Source organism: Blennius ocellaris, assembly GCF_963422515.1.
Source record: "Blennius ocellaris genome assembly, chromosome: 2".
Taxonomy (NCBI): domain Eukaryota; kingdom Metazoa; phylum Chordata; class Actinopteri; order Blenniiformes; family Blenniidae; genus Blennius; species Blennius ocellaris.
In genome coordinates, this window is record NC_137651.1 from 6570033 (window position 1) to 6595919 (window position 25887).

At 39.7% G+C, this 25887-nt stretch overlaps 1 protein-coding gene across 1 annotated transcript in view; it reads right to left on the minus strand.

The window, feature by feature from the left end:
- Positions 1-8417: 8417 nt before the first annotated feature.
- LOC308135256 (HHIP-like protein 1) overlaps positions 8418-25887 on the minus strand; it is a 23802-nt gene continuing 6332 nt past the window's right edge. The window contains exons 3-15 of the mRNA XM_080503154.1: positions 22144-22408; positions 20471-20750; positions 20234-20359; positions 20016-20159; positions 17217-17329; positions 16840-16980; positions 16406-16480; positions 15860-15986; positions 15418-15563; positions 14656-14737; positions 13463-13545; positions 12604-12912; positions 8418-10587 (exon numbers count right to left, since the gene is read on the minus strand). Coding sequence (XP_080359280.1) covers positions 9866-10587; positions 12604-12912; positions 13463-13545; positions 14656-14737; positions 15418-15563; positions 15860-15986; positions 16406-16480; positions 16840-16980; positions 17217-17329; positions 20016-20159; positions 20234-20359; positions 20471-20750; positions 22144-22408 — 2613 coding nt within the window. The 3' untranslated portion in view covers positions 8418-9865. The remainder of the gene's footprint in view (positions 10588-12603; positions 12913-13462; positions 13546-14655; positions 14738-15417; positions 15564-15859; positions 15987-16405; positions 16481-16839; positions 16981-17216; positions 17330-20015; positions 20160-20233; positions 20360-20470; positions 20751-22143; positions 22409-25887) is intronic.

The window sequence follows — 25887 nt, forward strand, 5'->3', positions numbered from 1 at the left end:
CATTTCTTTCATGCACCGGCGTATGTGCGAGTGTGTAAGAGGACACGTCTATATATTTGACTATTATTGTATAAAAGATTGATAATTGTGCTTTGTTTTCTCAGAATCTGCTTTTGTTGAAAGTTTATAGGGGAGTTTACTGGAGACAATAGGTACTAATGATGGGATTTCAAGTTTATTGTTGTGGCAGCATGCAGAGTGGAAAGGTGGTTAGTGCTTTCATCTCACAACAAGAAGGATCAGGTACTTCTGTGGAGACTGCATGTTCTCCCTGTGTGCGTGTGGGTTTAATCTGGGTACCCTGGACAAAATGTGCAAAGTGTACAAAATATATTTTATACAATGTTTCTAATATGACTTCAAATACTCAACTTTTAGTGCTACAAAAGCACATTTCAAAGTTCACAAACAGATAAGCCAAGGTCCAAACTCACTGATTGCATGTCCAATACTCCACCATATAAACTGTCAGAAACTCAGTTATTCAACTCATTCATTGAGATTGAGAAAAGAAATCATTTCAATTATTGTGGTTTAATGGTTTGCAAGTTTTATTTGGACGTTTACGGTGGAACGGCCCGACGTCCCTGAAATCCCAGAAGCTTGTTGCCCGGTTGTTTCTTTGATGTGAATGCTTGACGGCCAAACTCAGGGACAGAACTTTATATCATCTGGCATGTTTAAATACTGAGACTTTTCTATTTGAAAAGTATACAAAGTATAAAAATATACCCTCTCATAATACATTGAATATAGCGCTATAAGTGGATGGCACTAGCCAAGAATATGAATTCAGTCTTCCTCCTGATTCGATGCCAAAGATTGTACATTTGTTTATGCGATGATTCATGCATCTTCTCCGAGATTCATTCCTCGACATGTGCATGAAGGGACATCATCCCGATGCGAACATGATGTCTGTCGTCCCAGGGCTCTGTCCATGAGCGGCTGCAGGTGAATCTGAAAAGACACAAACTGACAGTGAACCACATCCCTGCATCACATCTCACTGTAACTCTGTCACGGTGCACATATTTAAAGGTGCAACACTGCCTGCCAGAGGTTACACCAGACCAGAGGCGAGTCCAACTGAGACCGAAGGGCGATGGCTTTTCCCAACATGACTTTTTTTTCCCTCCCACTTTTCTTATGAAGAAGAAATCCCGAACAAAATAGGTTAAGTCTTATTAAAACATCATATTAACAAATATGTTGGAAGTGTAATAGAGATGGATTACAACTATAAATTGAGCTGTAACGCTACAAGTGCAAAACCAAAAGTGTGACAGACTATATTGAGCATCGTACAGATATTTTAAATTCAGAGCATCTAAACTAGCGTGGGAATGGAACTTATTTTTAGTGCCTATGGATCCCAGACAACAGACAGTCTGGCTTTCGATGGAATCTATAATTCTTGTGTAAAACAAACCATGTGCGGTGTCAGAGTAGATGGCTGTTCCTCCTCTGACGCCACTGAAAGATTAGCGTGAACAATAATCTATCATTTGTAAATTTGGATTCATTGTTAAAAACAATTATCTTGACTAGAAATATTTAATAATCGCTTCCTCTGCTGACTGACTGCTGATGTGAGTGTTTCCAGCCAAAAGAGACAGTGACTGTCCTTTAATTGCAATTTTTCCTTGCAATGCTCTAGCTGCTCATCTCCTCCCCTCACTAATCCTGAGTAGTGAATCGACTGATTCCCAAGATGTTTTCCAAGCATATCTGCAGGATCTGCTTGGGCAGAGTTTCAGAGCTCACAGGAAGTGGCCATATTGTTATGTTTTGGCAAATCAGAGCCCAATGGAGCGATATCCAGCCATATTGGAAAACAATCACAGGATTTCTGGAGCAAAGAAAATTATGCAGCAGGATGAGTAGAGTTCCAATATTTTTCTGACCTTGAGATCAATTTTCGGCAAAAAGATGACCATTATGTTAAAATTACGAAAAGGCAAGAGATTCATTGTAAACTTACCTTTCTATGTATAGAGACTAAAACATTCATTGTATTATGTATTCATCAATGTACCTGCTTTATTTGGATTCTGCTCTGGTTGTCATCGCAGCTCGTCCATCACAGGATATATATACATATAATAAAGATACTGTTTCCTGCTCTGCAATTTTTTTTTAAACAATATAAGACATATTCATTGGAAGACAGGCTTCCCTATATGGCAGACAGTGATAAGAAGCCTCATGTACACATGTATGCAGTGTACATATTAGATAAGGCTCAGAGGAGCAGAGCTGGCAGGCTGGTTAATCCTGCTAAATAGTTAAAAGGATGTGGCAGCTCTGGTGCAGCGGTCTGTGTAACACGAGTTTAGTGTTTTATTTGGGAAAAGGGGCAGAAAGAGATTGGGACAAACATATAATGAGGGTGACTATGAATGAAAAGCTCTGAGCCTATTGATGTTTTTGCTATGCTTTTGTCGCGTCATCATTGTCCTTTTCTGACCTTCCCCCCCAAAAATAAACAAACCCGCCCTCATCAAAAGTCACACTTTAAAATGTGGAGCAGTGATATGAGGAAAAGAGCAATTAAGATCAAAAGAAAGAATAGATGGAGAGAGAAGAGAGCTAGTTTAGGAAAGACAACTGGGGATGGGGACTGTGAATGTGTGTGTGCCCACTCATGCATGGATATGTGTGTATTTTTACAACCTTCTGTGAAATCTGTGACTTAATGCAGGTTTTTTGCACCGAAGCTTTCTTATATTTTCTGTATTTTTCTATTATCTGTTTATTCATTTCAGAATCTTTTGAAATAATTTCTGTGCACATAGCATATGAACAAGCATTTTCAAAATTAAAGTTGTGATTATTTAAAAAGTGGTTATAGGCTTGCTGCATGTAATTTTGGAAGACTTTCCCATTGTATTCTCTATTTTAGGAAGTATTAGCATTTGAAAAAAATAGGCGTTTTTCTGCATCTAGACAATTTAGAAAATAAGTTTGTCTAAACTCTCGAGAGCTGCTCATGTTTTCTTGCTATTTGAGAGCAGTTTTATCTTATCTTATCTTTCCTCCTTCTCCCTCCCTCGAGGAGTGTTTTACTGCAGATCAATATGACATCCTATTGGTTTTCTCATCCAGTTCAGGGATATTTATTGTCTTAATCGGTCCTACTATAGCTCCATTAGAGATAATTAATGTCACAGTTAAACTGTATGCTGGTAAGAATCATCATCATCATCATCATCATTTTACTGCTCCGCCTCTGTTCCCTCTGTCTCTCTTAGTATCCCTCTTTGTTTTTATCTCGTCTCCCTTTGTCTTCCTGAGCTCCACTTCAAGTCTGACGTGCACGAACGTCAGCTCAAAGTTTAAATTGGATCATTTGCTCGTGCTAACACAAGAGGAAGCTGACTGACAGGAGGTTACAGATGTGTGTATCTATCAAGGGGAGGATGTATTGGCAGCTGAGCTGAATGAACTAGTAATTATGTCACATTCCTATCGTCTGATCTACTTAATTAATCCAAAATGCCCCAAGACATTTCAAGCGATATTCAAACCTCTTGATCTGCATTTTTGGCCCCAGTAAGTTTAACCATCTGACAGTGATTTATTTGAATTCATTTTGTCATGTCGGATTTTTGTTTTGTTTTAGGGTTTTTCATAGACAAAATCTGATAATTTGGAGTGTTTTTGCTTTTATCCAGACATTTGATCTTTTCCACAAATGTGATTTCCCTCATACTTTATTATATTTACACCATGTATTCCAGCTGTACTTGTTAAATCACCGCTTTAAATCATAATTTACTTACAAAAACAAATGACCATGATGTAACTTTTAATAGAAGTTAAAGTTCTGTCTAGGATGTGCGCAGATTGCAGATATTTAATACAATCAAATGCCCGATGACAATGCCGTCAAATGTGGCTGAAAAGTAACTGGTCTTAGCTTTTCCCTTTGACTATTTCTGAAGTGATGCACTCAGTTCATTTCAATAATTTAATCATCGTCTTGTTTGAATACATATTTTCGGTACTTTCCACCTCTGATTCTTTGGGTGTACGGTGGCACATCCACACAGACGTGTATCCTGATGCTTTAGTGTATATGTTGTTGTTTCTTTCACAATGCAGTTCAAAAGGCTAGCATCCCACAAATATGAGTGGTGCAAAAAGGATTTAACTGTAGCCCACTGTATGCATTGACTGTAACTAATAAGCTCACATCTGATGTGTATTTTTGAAATTGGATGACTCGTAATACTCTCCTCCATATAAATATGGGTGACACCAGAGGCCCAGACTGAGAGAAAGTGTCATTTTAATGGCACAGTACAAGTCTGTGGCTCTCCCCTGTGTTGATGTGTGGGACTGCAGGATGTTGAGCAAAGTGTTTCCCGTCGTGTCGTCTAAACCACAGGGCTGCTTGTGGTTGGTGGACGATGTACAGTATGTCATCAATACATTTCATTGGCTGTAAGTCTCGGACTGTCTCGCTTGGGCCCTGTTAAGGTGTATTTCTGCGATTATAGGAAACACAATAAGATCCTCCGGGCGTAAAGTCGAGCACAGCTTGTTTCTCTATACTGCAGCTGCTTATTGGCCGCAGTTAAATGGAGCTATTCAGGTGTGGTTAACCGTAAATGTTTATAACACTTCTTGCGTCTCAGAGACTTTTTCCCGGGGCAGTCGCTGAGCGCCTGTTCAGTCACCTTGCCTGAGCAAATAAGAAAACATTGTGTGTTTGAAACAACGTTCCCCCCCCCCCCCCCCCCCCCCGGGGCTTCAGTCAGATAGTATAGAACAGCACAAACAGCTGCGGCCAGAAAAGCCTAAAGCTTAATCTTATTGTAAGTGTTGGTCTGCGAGCTGAGAAAAACCCTGCTAATGCATCACATTTTACACATCCTTTCATGGCTTCATTCATGTGAACATAGTTAAAGACAATCTGTTCACATGAAATATACTCTGAAGATAACCGCTTTAATTGTTTGAAACACCACTGCTAACTTACACTGTGACAAAGCTTTACTGATTTTGTAAAGTACTCCTGCCACAGCACTGGTTCGTTACAGACGGTGTTTCAATGAAAAGGAAAATGCAAATAAATGTGTTCACATGCCTTTTACTGCAATACTTCTTTAAGATCTGCAGATAATTTAGTTAAAATAATCTGTCTGAGATACTCAACACACAAACACACTTTACACTGAAAATGTGTAATTGACATAAATATGATCATGGAATTGCTTCCTCAGTAGTTCAGCTCTGTTCGAATAATGCATGACTGCCTCCTTGTGGCCCAGGCACAGAAGTAACATTTATTTTAATGTCTTTCAAACATTTATTTAATTCTAAATCATATTATACATTTCTGCAGTAGTTTAATGCACTCAAGTCTAAGCCTCAAGTCAGGTTTTATTTTGGGGTTTTTTCAATCATGTGTAAGGATGAGCCTCCGTACAGCCCCAATTCTCACACTATCTCAAACAAATACAGATTCTTGCTTGGCAAATTGGAGTTCCCCGTTCTTTTATTTAGTTTTGTTTACATTGTAAGGTTTAAGTAAAATAACCCACTGAGAAATGACCAAACAAAACGTTTTGTTTAATAATCAAAGGTCTTTAAATCATAATTGAATGAAAAGCTTTGTGGATGGATGTTTGTTTATCACAACACCGCAGCAACGTTTGTTAACATTTAGAAATGTTTTGTGACGAGGAGCTGAGCTTGTACGAATAAGCATTTCTTTTCACATATAAACAGACGGACACCCATGCTGCAGGCAGGCTGCTAACCACAATATGGAAACAGTGATTTTGAGCTAAAGTCTCGAGAATGCTCTTTTGTTTTAACCCCATCGAGTCACATCCGTTTTTTATATTACTATAAAGTGTTAATTTGTGTAAACTCGGTTGAGCTGGAAGAATATGTGACAGCCTAAGTGGCAACATGGACATGCACACACTTCAGTAAAGAGAGTCAAAGAGACGTGCTGCACACAGACTGATGGAGACCTGTTTGCGTGACGGTCACAGATGTGCTCACAGCTTCTCCTTTATTCATTCATTCATGCTCACTTCTGTGAATGAGCATTCAGCTGCACGTTTAATGATATGTAATGCACTGTACATTTCTACAGTACATGGGAGAACACACTCTAATACACACACACCCACACATGTTAGCGCCAGGGAAATTATCTGTTTCGATAATACTATTCATTGGAAGGGTGTCAATCCAAACAGTCCAATTCAATCATGAAGGGGCTGGCACAGTTAATGACAACACACCTGGTTTGCAGGACAAATATTTTACATTCATAGGATATTTAGTGTTTTATAGAATTTTCAAGGCAGTATCTGTTTTGTAATGTAAATGAGATGCATTTCCGTTGAAAAATGCTAAGCCACTGTGCTTGTGGGCTTAATGTAGTGTGAACGGTGTTGGAATCACATTTCTTTGAGGTTTTGTTGCCTTCCGTGGAAACTTCCATTTATATGTCGTGTTCACAGCAGATGATGGATTGATTTCTTTCCTATAAACTTGTTTACTTTAATTAACTGACAGCTGCTTTGAACATGTGCCCTTTCAGCGAGCTGCTCAGAAGGTAATTCATTGGTAAATTTGAGTGTTTTACACTCTACAAACTTTCACACAGCTATGACTTTATTTGATTCCGAGTTTCAATAATTTCCTTTACTGTAGTAATTGAGTTTATATGTCAAATATTACACAAAACTGTAAAAATTGGTTGAAATGCAAGGGATTTCATACAAATAGAAGAAAATTTCAAACACAAGTCACATCGAATGGTTAAAAGGGATTCTGAATCTATATTGACCCAAATATGTGAGTATGTGATTCTCTCTCTCTCTCTCTCTCTCTCTCTCTCTCTCTCTCTCTCCACTCGACCTTTCACCTCATTTGAAGCCTCCATCTCACAGTGCTGTGCAAATTACAAACCGAATCCTCAAAAGAGCTTTCCCAAATATCTGAAAACTTTAACAGAATTTCGTAATTTCCTCACGTCAGTCGCGGGGCCTCGCAAACGTGTCACTAGAATTTCAAGCATGCTCAGTTTAGTTCACACAAATTGGAAAATGCAAAGAATGAGTGTTTAGCAGGCCAGTGTGGTCTTGGAGCAGGTCGGGGTCGTCATCCTGCAGCTTCTGCACGTCTGCTCCTTTTTACTCGACGTCTAATGACTCAATGATTGGAGTGAAGAAAAGTCTGGGATCTTTTCAGGGGTTCATCCAACATCCTGAAAAGCCTGTATACAACATGCTCAAAGTGCTTCTTCAATGTGATTCAAACTAACAATTCCTTCATATTTTTACACCTCTAAGTTGTCGAAGCCCAAACTTAAGCTGGGGCAGACTCCAGCTGCTGGTCTATAGAAAGTGGGTATAATAGATGAATGCTCTTTTTCTGTCCCGTTGACCAGCAACTCATCGGTACTGCAGTTTGTTTAAATCCATGCTACTTCTAGTGACGTGTTCACATTCTCCTCTTGACTGGAGTCGTCTTCAGGCAAAAACTGTTTCGTTTGGGCGACGTGAACTCTGAACCGGAGATCTCTTGTCTCCACTTCCCATCTCATGGGATCTCTTGTCCCCATGAAATGCGAGGTTTCGGTTCGTAGTGACAAAGGTGTTCATTGATATCTGGTCTGAAGACTACAGTATACATTGCAGTTATTTGTGCCTACTCATTAGCCACGAGCTAACTAGCCTTGCCACCACGGACTAAAGGGGCGGGACTTCCACTTTCGACCCGGACCAATTAATGAGCTGTGTTTCTTCTTTATTGCACTCTGGTCAGTGTTTATTTTGGGCGACAGCGCCCCCAAACAAGCATTTGTTGTAATTGCGTGACATTTTCCAGGCAGTTTGATCCCATCTCAAAAGTGAACGTGAACGCCACCCGAACCCAATGAAGAAAATCTCTTGTAAATCTTGTTTATTATGTACCTTTTCTAAACAAATGTGATTCTGAGAAACTATTCAAATGTATATTTTGGGCGGACATGAACAGATGTCTGTGACTTCTCAGAAGACGGCTAAACCCGAGGCAAACGCGACTGTTTATCATCTGGCAGCCTGATGTTTGGCTCTGTGGTTAGCGCTTCTGAGTGCCTGGCTGACACGCGCACCGGAGTTCGGTAACGACCACAAAGACAGTTTTCCTGACGGCTTAATCACAAATAATAATCAGTAATAGCAGGTTAAGTGCTCTTTAATCTATAATGATAACTAACGTCCTGCTGTAAACGTAGTGGATGTTTCTTAGGAAAATGGTGGCACATTGAGCTAAATATTGTCCGCCTTCATGTCCAAGCCGATAGGAAAACTTTAGTTATACAGTTCACATGTGGAGACCAGAGAAGCTAAAATCGCTCATTAGAAAGCGGGAAGAAATGCCGAATCCCAACAAAGTGATTTTGCAGTAGACTTTATTTGCATCACAAGCACTCTGTGCTCTTAAATCTAATTACATAAAACTGGAAATATCCATTTTTTATTACATTCATCACACAGAATGTCCTGCATTTCCTTTGGAAAACAAAAACTTCTCTCTTACAGTAAAGGTACATTCAAAATATATCAAAATGCAAAAGATTTAAAACCCGCGTCAAAGCATCCTTTGTGGAAATTATGCAAAACAAAATCATGTCACAGTTCATGAACAGGATCTCTTTTTACTTCTAAACTTCTTATGACCAAAATTATGTTCAAGTTGGTTAATTGAAATTTTTATGGAAATAAAATTGTCAAGAAAATGTGCAAAAAGTGACTGCTTCTGTTACTCCCTACAGGAAGTCTTAAACATTTAATACCTGGCAGTGTTTTAGTATTACTGAATACATGTTGTGTGGCGGCACAGTCATACTGCCAAAATACTGTCCACCATAATGATCATATAAACTCAGTCTCTTGGCTTTCTTGTCGTATTCATGTCAAATCCTGTCTGCAGAAACACAACAGCATAATGAAGGTTAAACATGATTTCACACAGCCTTATATTAACTTATATAAACCTTGTATCAAATTTCTGTGAAATCTGTTCACTCCATTTTGAGCAGTTTCTGTAATTCAGTCCTCACATTTTAAGAAGAAAAAAAAAATGGGTGTATAATGTAAAAGGTAACCATTAATGTTATGTAATCATTCCATTGTTTGATGAATTTTGTGATCAAGTGTTTGCTTATATGCCATATTGAGGGACTGCGATTCAATCTAACGCCATTAAGGTATGGAGATCAGTCCATGTTGTTTCTGACACAGAAATGAAAAACAAGTGGATTTCCATTTCCATAAAAAATAAAAGTAATTACTGCACATGGTACTTTTATTCCTGTATGTGGTTGTTTTTTGTTGTTTTATTTTTTACCAAGTGAGCTGAGTAAGAAACTGTTAACACGCAAAGCCAGAGGAAAGGATTGATAGAGGGGAAAAGACAGTTAAACATCAGATAGTGGGTGGCAACTAGAAAATTAAAAACACATTTTGTAAATGAGGGGGGGGGGGGGGGGGGAAACAACTAATCACGATGTCAATTATTGTTCCTAAAGATCCACGATGAAATGACCTTTTATGCCTCCATCAGATGCTCTTAGATGGAAATGTTAGCACCCCCACATACAACCTGAAAGTAGATCATTTTTAACTACGGAGCAAATAATAACCGAAAGCACACGTGCCACCGCTAAATTCAGTATCACGCAGTGATCTATTGGTCAACTCTTCAAAACATTTGCTCTTGTGAATTTTTTTATTTTTTTTTCTCTTCTCCCAACATTGATTTGAAACGTCCAACCTTGTATCTCCTCTCTGCGCGCTTCCTGTCACATACGTCACATGACAGTACCAGTACATTCCTCACTGCTCGCCTAACCACAGATCACCCCAACGTCTTCCCCATGCGAGCAGTTGTGTTTGCCCACCTTGGAGCGTTTACACTCCAGCAGCGTGCTCTCGCCGCCCGTACACTGCACGTCATCCAGCAGGATCCTGACGCCGCCGTCCGCCTCCCCCAGCGCGGCCCTCTTCATCACCGCCAGCGCCGTCGTGAAGCCGAGCTGTCGGCACACCACGCCGCCCGCCCTGCTGCCGAAAAGGTCATCGCACACCGTCCCCCACTCCCCCCGGATGAAGATCTCCACCCGGCCTCGGTCCGGCAAACCGTCTGTGCTGACGAGTCGCACGGCGCCCGACCGCAGCCTTCTCCCTCCTCTCATTCGCTTGTGACCCCGGCCTCTTCCTCTCGGCCTCTTCTGCACTTGGTTTCCTTCTTGCGTGTTTTCCAGCTTTTCTCCGAGCCACAGCCGCTCCTCGTGCGTCTTCGGCAGCGTGGTGTTGACCGGCGGCCTCTGGGGCTTGTAGGGCGACGCAGAGAGCTTCAGATATGGCGACCATGTGGTCGACAAAACTCCGGGATAGTTTGATGTGGAGATGAAATCCACCTGGGATTGTCTCGGCCATGTTAAAGGTTGGGAGGTTGTACTAAGCGGGTACTGAAGAGGTCTTCCTCGCCTCCTTGGTGAAGGTGTAGTGTTGACTGGGGTTTGAGCAATCCTAGAGGAGGCTGCAGTCAAGACGGCTGTGCGATAACCTGAGGGAGAGACAGAATCACCCTCTTTATTTAAATAACTGTAGTTTGACGTTGTGCTCAAATTCGCGTGTCTTTAACTTAATGCTTTGTCCGTTTCAAAAATACATTTAATTCTCCAGGAATTAAATGGGAAAATGACATCTGTTCTATAAAGTGAAGCAAGTTTCAGCTGCTAGTTAGCCTCATTATGTCAGCTATCTTTGATTAATGTCCAGAGGTCACAAAATCCATCTGCCAGCTTGTGTGAGATGTTATGCGGTTCAGTTATTAACACATTACAACATAATGGTAACTATGCAAGACATTGTTCAACATGTAACCGAGAAAATAATATTTTTTGTGTATGAACAAAGTGATCATAAGGGGCAATGATGTGTTAGTTTTCCAGCATTTTCTATTCTATAATAGAAAGTCTCACGTGTGCTGCCTTTATTTCAATTAACAATAACTTCTACACATTTCTATATCACATCACTTGGAGTCCACTGATGTTCTCAAAGGACTGCAAAGTAAGCACGTAGACACACAAACACAAAAACACACAAGGATGAATGTCCAAACTGAAGCTGATGCAGAAGCATTTATTCAAAATAAATAAAGTCAAAGTATCGGATTTAGATCTCATGTAGTGCAAATTTCCAATATGTAAATAAGTGCCAGTTATCCAGCCTGCGTCTTCTTGTAGCAACCAAAGAAAAATGTGTTTTAGATTGTGTTTCAACTTCAGGTAATTTCACGTTAAGAAAAACATGCATACCACATACCTTCTTTTGTTTTTGAGTGTAGAGATGCAAAATAAATGTGAAAAAGCATAAAATACCAATTTTGTGGTACTTAAAGGGGCCATATTATACAGCTTTTCAACGCTTTCACATGGGTCTTCTTGGTTCAAAAACATTGAATTCAAAGTTTCTTGCCCCAAATCCAGCTTTTCTTTGATTTTCATCCTTTTGATTATTGGATCATAGGAGCTGCATTCAGAATCTGCTGTGTCTGTGTGAGCTGTACTGGCTCTGCCCACACATGCCCATCATGGGAAGAGGAGGAAGTACTTCCTCTTGTGGCGCCATGTGCCAAAGCAGAGCTGATTGTGAGAGGGCCAAAGGGAGGAGCCTACCTTGATTGTGATAGGCTAAACCCCCGACGACACTATATAGGGTTTGAATTCTGATTGGCTCGTTGGAGCAACACACTTTAAAAATTAAACAAGCCAGGGAGAGAGAGGACAGACTTCCTACACTTCTCGGGCATCACTCCCAGGTATGAGGATGCATATTACTCTTGGAAAAACATTAGAAAGTGAAATTTGCATAATATGACCCCGTTGAAGAGATTTTGCAATGGATAATTAAGATATAGTATTACAGTTGATTTCTTCTACTGCGTGTGAATGCTGTTAAAGAATGTTTTGTTCATCATTTTGACAATAGCTGAGAGAATATTTGACCGAATTAACTGAATCAATCAATAAGTAATTAAATTTTTAGTTTAATTAATTGATAACAATGGCTGAGCTGAATAACAGCCATGTTTATTGCTCATACAGTAAAAAAAAAAAAAAAGATCAAGGTACAGTAATGCTACTTTGCAAAAGACAAGGATAAATTCCCAACATAGACTTAGCTGCCAACATTGTTTTCCTCATAATTTTTTTTCACTTATTACTATAATAATTAAAAACGTACATGCTGAAGCACCAAAGATGTTTGGTATCATACAGCAGCTGTTGCAAAAAAAAAAAAAAAAAAAAAATCTGAGCCAGTCTGCACTGCAGAAGAAAATGTTAATTTAGTAATTATTAACGGGTTAGAACGAAAACAACAAATACAGCAGAGATGAAAAATAAGCCCCCTGTTTTGAGTTTGGTAGCGTCTCCCCGTGCAAAGGTGCGCACTGGTCTATCGGTAGTTCGATTATTAGACCGAAGGATAAACTCAGTGGTTGGGTTAACAGTCGGGTTAACAGTCGGGTAATCAGTGGTGCTAGATTGATAAACGGGTGCACCAGCAGGCCTACCAGTGGTCGTGGCGGGAGTTGTCGCCGTGGTCATCGGGGAAGCTGTTGTGGCTGCGGTGGCTTTTATTGTCGCTTTAACAGTCGTTGCCGGTAATGTCGGCTTTCCGGCGCTTTTCCTTGTGGCTGCTGTCGTCATTGGTGGCGGCGGCTTTCTTAGTATTTTTCTCGTCGGCATTGGCGGTTTTATAATGACTATCGGTTTTCTTGGTAGTGGTTTCCTTGTTGTCGTCGTGGTTTTCTTGGTGGTGGTGGTGGTGGTGGTGGTGGTCGGGACCGCCGTGGTGGTCGGTTTCTTATTGATCACATACTCTGCAAACATCAAAAAGAACAAATAAATAATCTGTAAAGTCATATCTTTGTACATGATGGAAGAAACAAAGTAAATTCTTGAGCTGAGGTGGGGGTTTTTTTTTTTATCATAAATGTTCTTTTTGACAACTACTCTTGACTAGATCAATAAACAATTCCCACAATTGACATTTGTTGGAATTAATGTTCATGAGAAGAACTTTAAACTGAGTATTATATCTACAGTATGTTGATATTGCAGCATATTCTTGCAGAGCTCTGTTTTACATCACTTTTAAAGTTAAAGTCTGTTTTACACAGAAGGATTGAACCAAAAATATAGTTTGTTCTCCCAGTACACGCCCTGTCTGTATTATTTTACCACACTGAGCAAACACAAATGATTTGCAATTTTATGAGAGCAGAGCAAACTTCTGTTATGCACAATGTTATTTGAGTTCTGGTTTACAGTCTACTGTCTTTATTAAGGACAGCAAAAGTCATATTTAAATTTGTTGAAAAATCAATACTATGAAATAGTAGGAGTAAAAGTTGTTTAGAGTTGTCTTACCTTCTCTGGGGTAGAAATGTATCAGTTTCCCCTTTATTTTAAGAGGTGAAGGCTTAATGCTGCATTTCCCTGGTGGTGCTCGCCTGTATGAGGGATTGAAACATGATTAGAATGTATATTTAACATCCAGCTCAGCTGCCTTATATGAGTAGAGTTGGAGTGTTAGGGCTAGAGTTTCTACTATTAACATCAATTAAAAAAAACAAAATCTAAATAGATCGTTTTAGGCGACTCTACAATTCCTTCATGTCCTGAAGCTTACAGGAACTTTAACAACATAGTTGCACTTTTCTTCTTTGGATTCCTCTGAAGAAATTTCAACATTTTATGCTGTTTATGTTTATGTTGAATATTTGGTCACATTTCACAACAAAAGCATTGAAAATTAGACATTGTAAACTGAAGAGCAATGTAAATTATGCTCTAATTTCAACAGAAACACACAAAAAACCTCACTGTTATTGTAACCACCAAAGAGAATGATCTTGGTGAAACTGCTGTTTTGTTTTTCAAGACCATATTGAGCAATATGTTTAATATCTTTTTTTGTCATAGTTGGTGGTTTTATTTCTTGACTTCTTCATCTGTCTTGACAGTGTATTGTACAATTGTTCTCCTTTTTGATCACAAGTACTGAAATATCAATAAAACCCAGATGCAGTTCGCTGGGGAGCCTGGATGGGATCCAATCCCACTCGCCCCTCTTTTCTGTTGAAATATTTTTTATCTTCCTCCCAGAGTTACCAATGCTGCTTCACAAACATACTGGACACGACACCTCAAAGGACAGTAGTGGCCTCAAGGCAAGGGAAGACGGCTGGAGATTTGCTGGTCTAAATCTGGCTGCGGACAGACCACCACCCTCGGTCAATGTGCGATGGCCTTTAACCCCAAACTGCTCATGTCGCATCAGCAAAGACATGCAGATCATTTGATTTACTCTGGTGGGAGCAGCGAAAAACTACAGTATATTACCGTTATCACATTTTTTTTTCAATAAACATCATTTTTAGTGCCACTTTGCCTTCTATTTATAATGATTTATTGTAAGTTCAAATGAGAGGAAATACGATTAGCTGGGGAAAGTCCAAAACATTGGTCCCGCTGGTTTCCTCACAAATCACATCCTGCATACAATTCATAATGACAGTGCATTTGTTCCTGTTGTGAGCAGTAATAATGGTGATCTCTACCTGGAGGGGTCGACTATCTTATAGATGATTCCAGCTCTGGATTTGGCGCTCGGCACTCCTGTGGCTAAGAAATACAATTCACCTATAAAGAATACAAAAAAGGTAAGTTAAAAAAAAAGAAATTAATCGACACAATGAAGAGAGAAAGCTATTTTAGCCAGAATGGAAAAAAGGGATTAAAGATGATAAAAGGCAGGAAGCACAGAAAGGAGTGGAATGGAGATACTTGCAATGTGTACATATGGGAGAAAGACCAAGAAAGCAGGAGAGGAAAATAAGGAGGAGGGAGCACATTAAAGAGAAGTCGCATAACCAGTTACAAAATGGGCAATGTCTGGAAACGCGCAACGGGATTTGAGCTTTCCTGGAAGTCATCATTTTGCACATGCTTCCTTTTAGAACAGTGACTTAAGACTCGCAGCATGTGTGCAAAACACTCCTCGCTAAATCTGCCGCTTGTGATTAAAAACATATTTAAAGTAAATTTGACCAACTCCAAACTTCCAAACAGTCGGTCCCCATGTGCATCAATCAGCCCTGGCCACCCCACCTTTGGTTTTGCTTTCCTGAACCACTTTTGAAAGATACAGACCACTGTTGACTGTGATCAGTTGCTTTTTCATCACAATTTTTTCTAATTCTAATGAATTTTGAAGATAAAATGTTCACTTACAACTTGATACACAGATGAAGCGTTATTTATCTTTTCTTTTGCAATAAGTAATGTGATGCTTCTTAAAGTTACCCATGAAGTAAACACACCTGCTTCATCCTCAGCGAAGGAAATTATGTATTTATAGTAGCTGTTGATTAGTTTGGGAAATCGGCACGTCTGGTCTTTTCCCATGCAGATCTCAGTGTAGTGCCATTTGCCCGTGGCGACGTCTTCCTTAAGAGACATCAGACGTCTGAACAAAAGCACAAATACACAGAATGTTTATACACAGATTTACACACTCATACATGCACAAATGTTGGAAAATTGTGTGGATTAGGGGTGCAACTGGTGTCAGTACTTATTTTTAAAGGTGTGTTTCCAGCCACACTGAGAATGTCATGCCAATATTATTTATGGTTTCAGTGGAACAAAGGCAAATGTGTGGGCTTTTAACAGATACAATAACAATATCACAATGAACTGGGTTGTAGATCTCTGCAATGAAAGACAGGCGTGTCTGAAGAAAAAAAAGACATTTTTGCATACCCACTCATGAAGTCCCCAAATATGTAGAGACCATTGAGGTTCGGCATCTGACACCCTCTGTAGATGTATCCTCCAGTGACTGACTTGCCCAGCTTGTGAGGGTAGGCGAAGATGGGCAAGACATCATCTACAGAGACACAAGAGTTCCACATCAGCTTCGTATTAATGTGGGACTACAATTTAAAAAAAACATTGGTGAATATACTTCAGATTTGAATTCACTTCAGTTAACAAAATGTGACATTCACATGAAAGAAAGCCTGAATACAATTACAAATGCAAGTTTCCAATAGTAATAACTCTGCACATATGTTGTTGTAATATTACATATGTGAGATTGCTGGACTTTCAAATGTTTTTCACCTGATATCATTTTATTATTGGCTGTAATAGCATAAATAATAAAAATACAACTCTCTTTACCGTCTTCTGTACCCTTCATGACGCAGATTTTTATTTATTTCCCAAACATTTTAGAAACCCCTCGCTTTGATAGTAAATAATGAAGAAACTTTTTTCTGAGACAACTTGGTTAAGTTCACTCACCCAAAGATGAGTTGAGACAGAGTTTTCGGTCGTAGCAGCTGAAACCTTCTTTCGCCCTCCATCCGTAGTTTCCACCTTGAAATAAAGGTCAAAACGTCGTAAAGCTTCACAGAGTGGAAAATATATTGCAAATGAAACTTTTGGGCCGTAATTGTTTTGTTTGTAGTTGTTATTCAGCCTTTATTTCAATCACTGTTTGAAATAAAAACAGCTCTTATTCATCATAATTAATAGGGAACATTCAGAGATTCAACAGTTTGACATTAACTGGGTATAAGTAGATAATAACAGTCATTTCACTTTCATTTTAAAAATGGATGCTTTCAGTGTGGTAATTATAGTCGACATACTCGTGGTAAAAAAAAAAAGGAAAAAAAAGAAAGAAGTAGTCTGTCTCCGGAATGAAACGGAGCTTTGAACTAAAAACACACTACCTTTTACAATGAGGTCGACCTCCTCGTATTTGTTTTGGCCCACGTCACCGCAGAGCATCCGGCCTCGGCCTCGGCCCGTCGCAGGGTCGCCACGGTCGATGGAACAACGCCACATGTTGCGAACTCCATAAGCATAAATCTCTACAGAGGAAAAAAAAAAAGATGCAAATAAATAGGTTTGCACAAATGCAATCCATCCTTTGAGAGGGTTCAATGAATAATTAAAGCAAGCTGTATGCAGAAACCCAAAGCATATAATTTCCATAATGAAGAGAGATTTTCTTCACGGCTCCACTGCAGACGCGCTTTATTTAAGCTCTCACACACAACGTCTGCTTCTTGCACCATGCATTTACAACTTTAATAAAGAGATTCACCAGGTAATGTTGTCTTCTCCCGCAGAAATGGATTATCTGAGGGAATACTGTACGGGGCTCCGTCGTCATTGTCGTCGACATCGATACGCAGGACCTTCCCAAGAAGCGTTGACCTATTTAAAACAAGGAACAAAACTCACGGATTACATATTTAGATCATTTGATGAGTTAAGGGAAAGATATAAAGGCCATGACCTTAACCAATATTTTTGTCTTCCTGTTTACTTTGATTTGAATAACCTGGGTTGTTTTTTCTCTCTCATTTGAGCTTGTCTCTTTCTCGCATCACTTTTTGTCCCATAATACTTTTTCTGGTCTCTTTGTCTTCATGTATCATTTTTGTCTGTTATTGTTAACTCTCTTCCTTGTAAATCCATCTCAGTTGAAAATGCTTTGAAATGCTGTTTTTAAACTTACCAATTATGTCTTTCTCTCTATTCAATTAAGTTCCACTAAATTCAATTGAACTCCAGTACAATTCAGTTCAGTTCAGATTAGTAGAATACAATGTAATGTAGTTCGGTGCATATTTAAATTGAAAGGACACAATCCTACCGTCAATTCAGTTCAGGCTGCTTGACCCGAGTCAGCTCGGCTTGTTTATGAGCAAAATAGAGATTAAATATTGATTAAAACCACCAACTAACCTACCATGCATTACTTTGCACTGCCAGAGGAAGCTGGAGTTCCCATTGAAGCACCCATACCTGCACAAGGAGAATATAACTCCACACAGAACGGCCAAGAGCCTTTCAGTGAACCGATGTATTGTTCCTGCCATTAACCGCCACGCCACCTTAAAGTGGTCCTTAAAGTCGGATAGTTCTGACTCGAATGTGAATCAAATCAAATATTGACAAAATATTAAAGATGTCATGGCCGGTGAAATGAGAAAACGAGAAAAGCTTGTTTTTAAAAGGAAGAAATCAATGTCAGATGTGGCTCAATTTGTTTTCACCAGTTGATGTGAGAAGGTAGAAGAAAAAAAACAAAACACTCTCTCTCTTTTGCACACACCAGCGTGTGGTAGTCCGTGATGTGTAGTGTCAATAATAGACTTGGCGGGAGGCATGTTTCCTCATTCCCAGGACAGTCATTATAGCATATCTAGAAACCTTCAGAGAAACAGCTGAACTCTACTCATATTCAGCTGTTTCTGAGTCAATACCTCGGTATGTTATTTTTCTTTAAAAACAGTTTCCCTGAGATGAAATTCTCTCACAATATAGCGTGTGACATTACTATTACATTACAAATAAGCTGTGATACTCCCCTATTTTTCCCCTTTGGTTGTAATTCATTTTTAAACTGCTGCTTCGCGATGAAACGGAAATGAAAAATGACAAGTTGTTGTAGTTTGCGGCTGGAAAAACAACCAGTGTAGCACTTGAGCGTGACCGTTTTATGTAAACATATGTACACATTTTGCCTTAGGATGGAGCATAGCTATTGAACATAATTAAATAAGTATATTATAAAGGTCATGTGGTTTGAGAAGTGAGTAATAATGACTACTATCAACACAGTGAATTGTGTGTGCGTGTGTGTGTGTGTGTGTGTGTGTGTGTGTGTGTGTGTGTGTGTGTGTGTGTGTGTGTGTGTGTGTGTGTGTGTGTGTGTGTGTGTGTGTGTGTGTGTGTGTGTGTGTGTGTGTGTGTGTTTGTACTGCTCTTGGCAAGAACACGTCATACCACCTTTCCTCGGCTTTTCAGCTGTTATACCTCCCCCATTGGCGTCAGTGGCTCATTAACACATGCTGATGTGGCCTATTTGTCTTCTCTGCATGCAGTCGAGATAAAAATTGATAAATGGTAAACAAAATTCCCAGGTTGTTGCTTTTTTTAAAATTCAAAATGTTTTCTAAAGTAAATGTGGAGATCTTGGTGAATTCTCCCTCTGCATGGCCTGGCATGTCCAAAAAATAAAAAAATGTCATACATGCGTAAGAGAAATTTGAATTTGGATGCTTGGTGGAATCATTTGGAACTCTATAATTAAAAGTTGCCAGTGAGCAACTTTTTTGGCTGTGCATGTTTGTCTTCCTTTTCATTAAACTTAATTTCTCTGCAATTTTAGTCCGTCTTGGAATAACTTGGTATTGGTAAGATTGGAGCAATCAAAAGGCCATCTATCTTATTTCGGTACAATGTGGGGAATGATGCCTTTAAAAGTACAGCTGTACCATAATGCCACTTCCTCTGTGTCTGACCTGCACTTTGATAAAAATCAGCATATTTCTCCTCATCTATCGTTCATTAATCAGTTTTATTTAAAGAATGGGTGTTGTGTATGGCTCCACTGCAGAAAACATTGCAGAAAAGTACTTTCTACTTCAAACATACCAAAATAACACATGTGCACCATAGTCTGACTTTCAAACAAAAGCAATCAGAGATTTCTGATGTCGCCTCCAAAATTTAATGGAATCTTCCATGGCCTAGTATCTATCTGTGGTGAAAGTTTCGATGAAATCCGTGCTGCTAACAGATATACAAACAGAAAAATATACGCTACTGATTTTATTACGTCCTTGGTGGACATGATAATTAATCTGTCATCAGTCTGACTCGCACAGTTCTGACAGCTCAGCTCATGTGTCACAGCAAAAAAAATAAAAGGTTACTAATAAAACATCATAAAGCCAAATAATTAAGGCACAAATGTTCAGTAACTAATACTTTTGAATTAATAATGGATAATAAATAATCTGTGAGTTAGATGAGTAACACATTTCCTGTAACACTCAAATTGTCTCTCATGTTCCCAATTGTCTGAGAGGGTATATTCAAACATACTGACTTGTTCTGTGAATTGCCAAACTTCCCGAACGGGTCCCCGGCTCGTCCGCCATCTCCAATGAAGATGTACAAATAGCCATCATGGCCAAAAAGCAGCTGCCCTCCATTGTGGTTAGATGCCGGCTCCACCACCTCCAGGATGGTTCTACCGCAAGAAACAGAAGAGTATCTGTTATATCTGTTTCCTTTAAGATGAAGAACACATTACCGTGCAAATACCTCTCAGAAGAATGATCTAGTTGGTTGTCGTCGTATGTTGACAGTGTGAACTCGCTGACCCGTATCCTTTCTTCCTTCTTCACAGACACAGAGTAATACACGTAGGCTTTTCTGACTGTGGTGAACCTATGTACAAAATATCCAAGTCATTTTTGGGGGGCGGGGTTCTTGTAGAGCAAAAAGCCAGTATATGAGTTGGTATGTGACCAAAGAATTGGTGCTGCTGGTGTGGCAGACCTTGGGTGCAGAGCGATGCAGAGGAATCCCCTCTCATCTCCGGCCCACGGCGACGTGAGGACGGCCTCCGTGAGGTTCAGGAAGGGACGGTCGATCCTGGAGCCGTTGGCTAAATAGACCCACACGTAACCCAGCTGCTCCGCCACGAAGAACCGATGCGTTCCATCATCCGCGTGAATCATGGCTACGGGGTTACGCAGCCCGTTGGCCACTTCCTGCAAGCACAGCTCCAGACAGCCCTGGGCGTCCTCGCGTACCGAACCCAGGTTCTCATTTAGTTCTGATGACGGAAGAAGAAGAAAAGGGAAGATTTCAATAGAGATAGTTTCGCATTATCGATAGATGATTAGAGAAACCAGAAACCAGCCGACTGAGATTCTATTCACAACCAGCAACACAGACTTGAACTTACTCAACTTCACAACAATTCACAATTTCCTTTTCATACTTGGAATTTTAGTGTTCATCCACTGGTGGGATTAGTAAAGTGGACCATGTGGAAATATCTCAACAAATCCATCAAAATGGAACTGTTTATTTTTGTTTTCTAGTAAAAAAAATGTCTATTATCACTATAATTTTTTCAGTTAAATACTTCAGAAAAACAGACCAATTAGAACCATTTGTAAAGGCATTCACGGTGCTCAGATAATAAAATGTAATGACTCTCTTGGATTGTGCGACATTGAATGAGCTTTCTTCACTTTCCTGCTTTTTATTGTGAAGGATATTTTCACGTTTGCACATGAATGTCAATACAATTCTCTTCGCATGCAGACAATTGCAGCGGTTTGTAAACACTTTGCGTGAGTCGTAGACCCTCACAAACATGGCAGTTAAATGTTGAACATGTTCACATGACTTCATTTACTTTCCATCCATCAATTGTGGTTTTCATCTTTCAACACTCTCCCTGCTGGCACAGTGGGTTATGCCTGGACCTTGAGTGTGGGGGAACCAGGTTTGAGTCTCAGTTAAAGTCATTATTTATTGCTTTGATGGCTCTTGTAAAAAATAGCAGCTGAAAATACACCTCTGAGCTTTCAGACTCCAACAAATTATTGTGGTATACTTCTTTTATCAAGTCTATTTCCCTTATGTCTGATGAGAAAATCAGTTCTGGTCAAGAAGGAATTGTCTCACAAATGTTGCAAGACAATCATTTGAATATTTAGAATTTCTTTTCAGGGATATGTTGTGTAAATCTCAAATTAGCATTGTCTGAATGTTGAGCTTGCATTTATTTATATATTTATCTATGAACTTGTATGACGAGGAATGCGTATCGAAAACCAGTTCTTGTTGAGAACCATTTCCCTGTGATTCAATTCCTTGGAATCATTCGAATGATGTCGCCACTCGTCACGTTTTTCACCAGTGCAGTCGGCACAATACATGTCGCCTAATCTGCACAAACGTTTGTTTGTTACATTTCACGACAAAGGATGACAACTCGGTAACTTGCAATACTTGCAAAGTGGATATTTGTAACTTTGAATGAACGCCGCCTTTTCGTTCCGCTCCGGAGTGAATCTCAACCCAGCAGCAGCGGTAACATTAACGCCGATGGATGACATTCTTTGAAAGAAACAATTGATTGCAAATTCATGTATTTTCTCTCAAACTGTGGCAGCCCAGTGACATAGAGGCTCGGGACAATGTGACGCCATTACCTGTGTTGGTCAGGACATTAGGATAGCAGTACTGCTTGTCCTTCAGCTCCAGAAAGTCACAGAAGGCCCTGCGATCTTCCTCCATCATGGCAGTCATGTTTCCAAACTGCTGTGGGCTCCCAACGTCCTCCAGCAGGAGGCTGAGTGTGTAGCGGCAGTGGTGCCAGTATTCAGAGCAGTAATCTCCACACAGGCCAGGCAGCATCCTCATTGGCGTGTTAGCATCTTCAGCATCGTACAGGTGAGCTGCATATGGAGAGCACTCCTGCCAAAATGGCAACAAACACATCTCAATCAACTTGGAACAAGTTAGGAATGTTTGCCTTTAAGAATTAATCGCTTTTATTAAAAATAGCTATGCAGATTTTTTTTTTTTTTAGGAAGTGTTTAGAATGTATATGAATGATGTGCAAAAAACGGATCAATCTGTGTCTGCTCTCTGCCACAGTTTTTCACCGCGTCACGACGACTGGTCAGACTGGGGTTATATACAGCTTGTCTGAGTCCTGCGTCGTATAAATGGATACCAGGAAGGTCCACTCAGTTATTAAGTCACAACCACATTGTCCACACCCTGAATGGTGAGCTGAAGGCACACAGAGGCCCGACACCCAAACCATCATGTGGTCAACTGGTGTTCTTTAACCCGGTGCCAGATCACCCCAAACAGATCATCACTAGGGAACAGAGGACAAACAACAAGCACTTACCAATACTTGCAAAACCTATAAAAGTAGAAGAAACTTGTACACAAATAAGATTAATCGTGGAAAAAAGTCGAATTGCTTAAAACTATCAACCATGGTGTGAAGTGGCAAGTGGACTATATTTATAGTGCACATTTCACTGTTGCAGCATTGCCAACGTGATTTACGTAATCAGTTGCGTAATCATTCTCACAGCCGTCATTGCAAGGTGCTCGCACGCAAAGTTTAGGGTTCAGTGGCTGCTTTGGTGCATGGAAGAGTTAAAACGGGGCTCGCACTGACGAGCTTTGGATTCAAAGACGACATATTCTACCATCAGACTGGCCATATTTCAAAGTGTCACGCTAATATATTGTGGTCTCTTGAAGGCATAACATTGATTTTAATTAAATCCAAGTGAGGGCACTTTTCAGATCCATGTGTACCTCCAAATATTGGAGAAAAAAAAAAGAAATTATATAATAGCTGAAGGCGAAAGCTGTGAATTTTTTTTTAGCACAAATAAGTGTTTCTATATGTGGCCTAAATGGCAGTTGCCTCATGACCTTAACTTGAATAAAGTGGGTGAAGAAGATGGATGGCAGCTGTGAGCTTCTTGCTCTTTGACTAATCACTTTCACTAATGGATAGTTCTGCTCTTCATGACGATATTAAATGTGGTTTAAAAGCACAATTCACTATTGATAAAATGTATGTTTCTTACATTTTCAACACACTCATGTTGCAACAGCACAAGTCTGCACATTAATTACCCACAGCAACTTTTAACTGGTTATTTATAGATGAGCCAAGAGAACGACTAGAAAACTCAAACAGTTTGCTTGTACCTGGATGGACTGCTTTAAATAGTTCCCCCCACTTTTATTTTTCTGTGCATGTCAAAGCCAAAAAGCTTTATTAACTATGATGCGTTATTAAATATTGATGCATGAAGTTTTGTGAGGGTGTGTCTGTGTGTACACGGATGTTTTTGGTTTACTTACTTTATTATTTATTCCAGCTCTTTTAATGTGCTGGGGTTTTCATTCACCCACCTGCAGTTTCAGTATTTTTAGAGATAGTTTGGTCATTTAAGGAAAACACAGTGGTGTAGCAGCATTTGCATCACAGTCCAATTCGTTTCCGTTGCAGCGCCTTTTTGTTTGGAGTTTGAAGGTTCTCCCTGTGCGTGTAATTGGGATAGTCTATCTCTCGATCATTTATATATACATATATGATATGGCTGCGAAGTATTGGTGTCACTACTGCGGACCACATGATCTGCATGTTTGACTTTACATTGGGTTCCCTTCCTGACCCAACCATGCTCAGTTATCTATAGTGGGGATCGGCCTGCAATATGATTTGAACCAGTTGACTACTGCATGGCTGCAAGTTTGCTTCCCAAAACTCTCACCCATAATTTCCACCAGAAGCAGCAAGTCTACCTTTAAAAAAAAAATTTTTTAAACGGCATCATTTTGCACAGAGGAGACTGAGATTCCAGCACAGGTTATATTTCACTTAATTCTTGGCAGCAATTGTCACGAAGACAGAGTCAGGTAAGAAGTCATGGAAGATGATATGTCTATCCTTGGAGTTGAAGTGAAAAACACCCAGTTTTATTTGACCCCAGCAACTCTTTTTATAAGAAAAAAACAAAAGTAAAAAGGCCTAGACTTTGATTGCAGGGGTGTTCAAGAGTGGGAGGTGAGGTTGTAACCCATTCATTGTCTTCTTACTCGCGAGAGAAGCACAAAAACAAAAGGGAAAAATTAGACACTTCTCAAACGCTGCTGGTGGGAGCCGCAGCTACACGCATGACAGAACAAAACCGCGTGATACAAATCTGCGTGTGGTGGAAAAACACGTCTGGCTGTTTTTTGATTCAGTGGTCAACACAGCTGCAACTGCTCTTTCATCACAGTGAGACTCCAGGTCGAAACAAAGCTAAGCACTGATAAATGAAACATTTTTTGAACTAAAAGAACAGAGCTCCAAATGGAACAGAGATTTGTGTGTCGGATTACTTGCAAGCATTTTGTTGGGAGAAGATCAGAGTTTTCTTGGGGATCAGTTTTGGCCCAAACAGCCAAAAACAAAAGCTGAGTTCAGTCTGAACTTCAGGAAGTGTCGATTGAAGCAGTTTCTGTTGAAAAGTGGGCTGGGGAGCAGATGGGCCCTTGATTAACTATCTTTATTGTGCTTTTTTTGAGTTTGGATTTATCTTTGTTGTATAACTGACTTCTAATGAATTATACCATTAATGCAAGTAAGCTCCTGGCTCATTACGTTTGTTTATAATGAAAATAGCTGCATATCCCTTGAAAATGATTATCTAATCTGGACTTGTGTCTTTGCTGTTTGCTTTAGAATTAGCTGAAGCTTTTGTCTCAATAGTTTTTTTAAACCTTTAAAGTTCACTGGAGGAGCAGTGTCACATTAATCTCAAACGAATTTCTCCAGATAACATATTGAAAGATGTCTGCCTGCAGAATTTGCCTGTGATGTATTCGCAGCCGTTAATAAATGTTAGCATATTAAAAGCTGTTGTTAGTTTATCTCATCTGTTTTGTTGCTGCTTCTTTTCAACATCTTTAGTGCTGCTATGCAGAGTCCTGCATAACTGCGAAAAAGCGCATCCCCTTCTGAGCATTTTCAGTTTCAAAAGACCCACATTTGATAAGTTTTTGATAATGAATGATCAAATCAAACAGACCAAAATGTGAATCATACATTAAAATGACTCACACAGTGGTCACAACTCAGCTGGAGTGTCATAGAAACACTCAAAAAACACGTTATTAAGCTCTTGACACTGGTGTTTTATGTCAAACACTTTGTCGTCACCTCTCATTTTAGCATCAAAGCTGAGAAAGCAGACCGTTGTTGGTCGACTGTGTTATTTTGGGTCCAACTATCATCGGGTAAGATGAAGGCCTTTAACTACAAACAGCTGTTTCTTAACAACATAGCCACTTCAAACCACTATAATTTGGTGTTTACACTATCCAGTTTAGAATAGAGAAAAAAACCCTACTTGAATGTGAATTGAAAT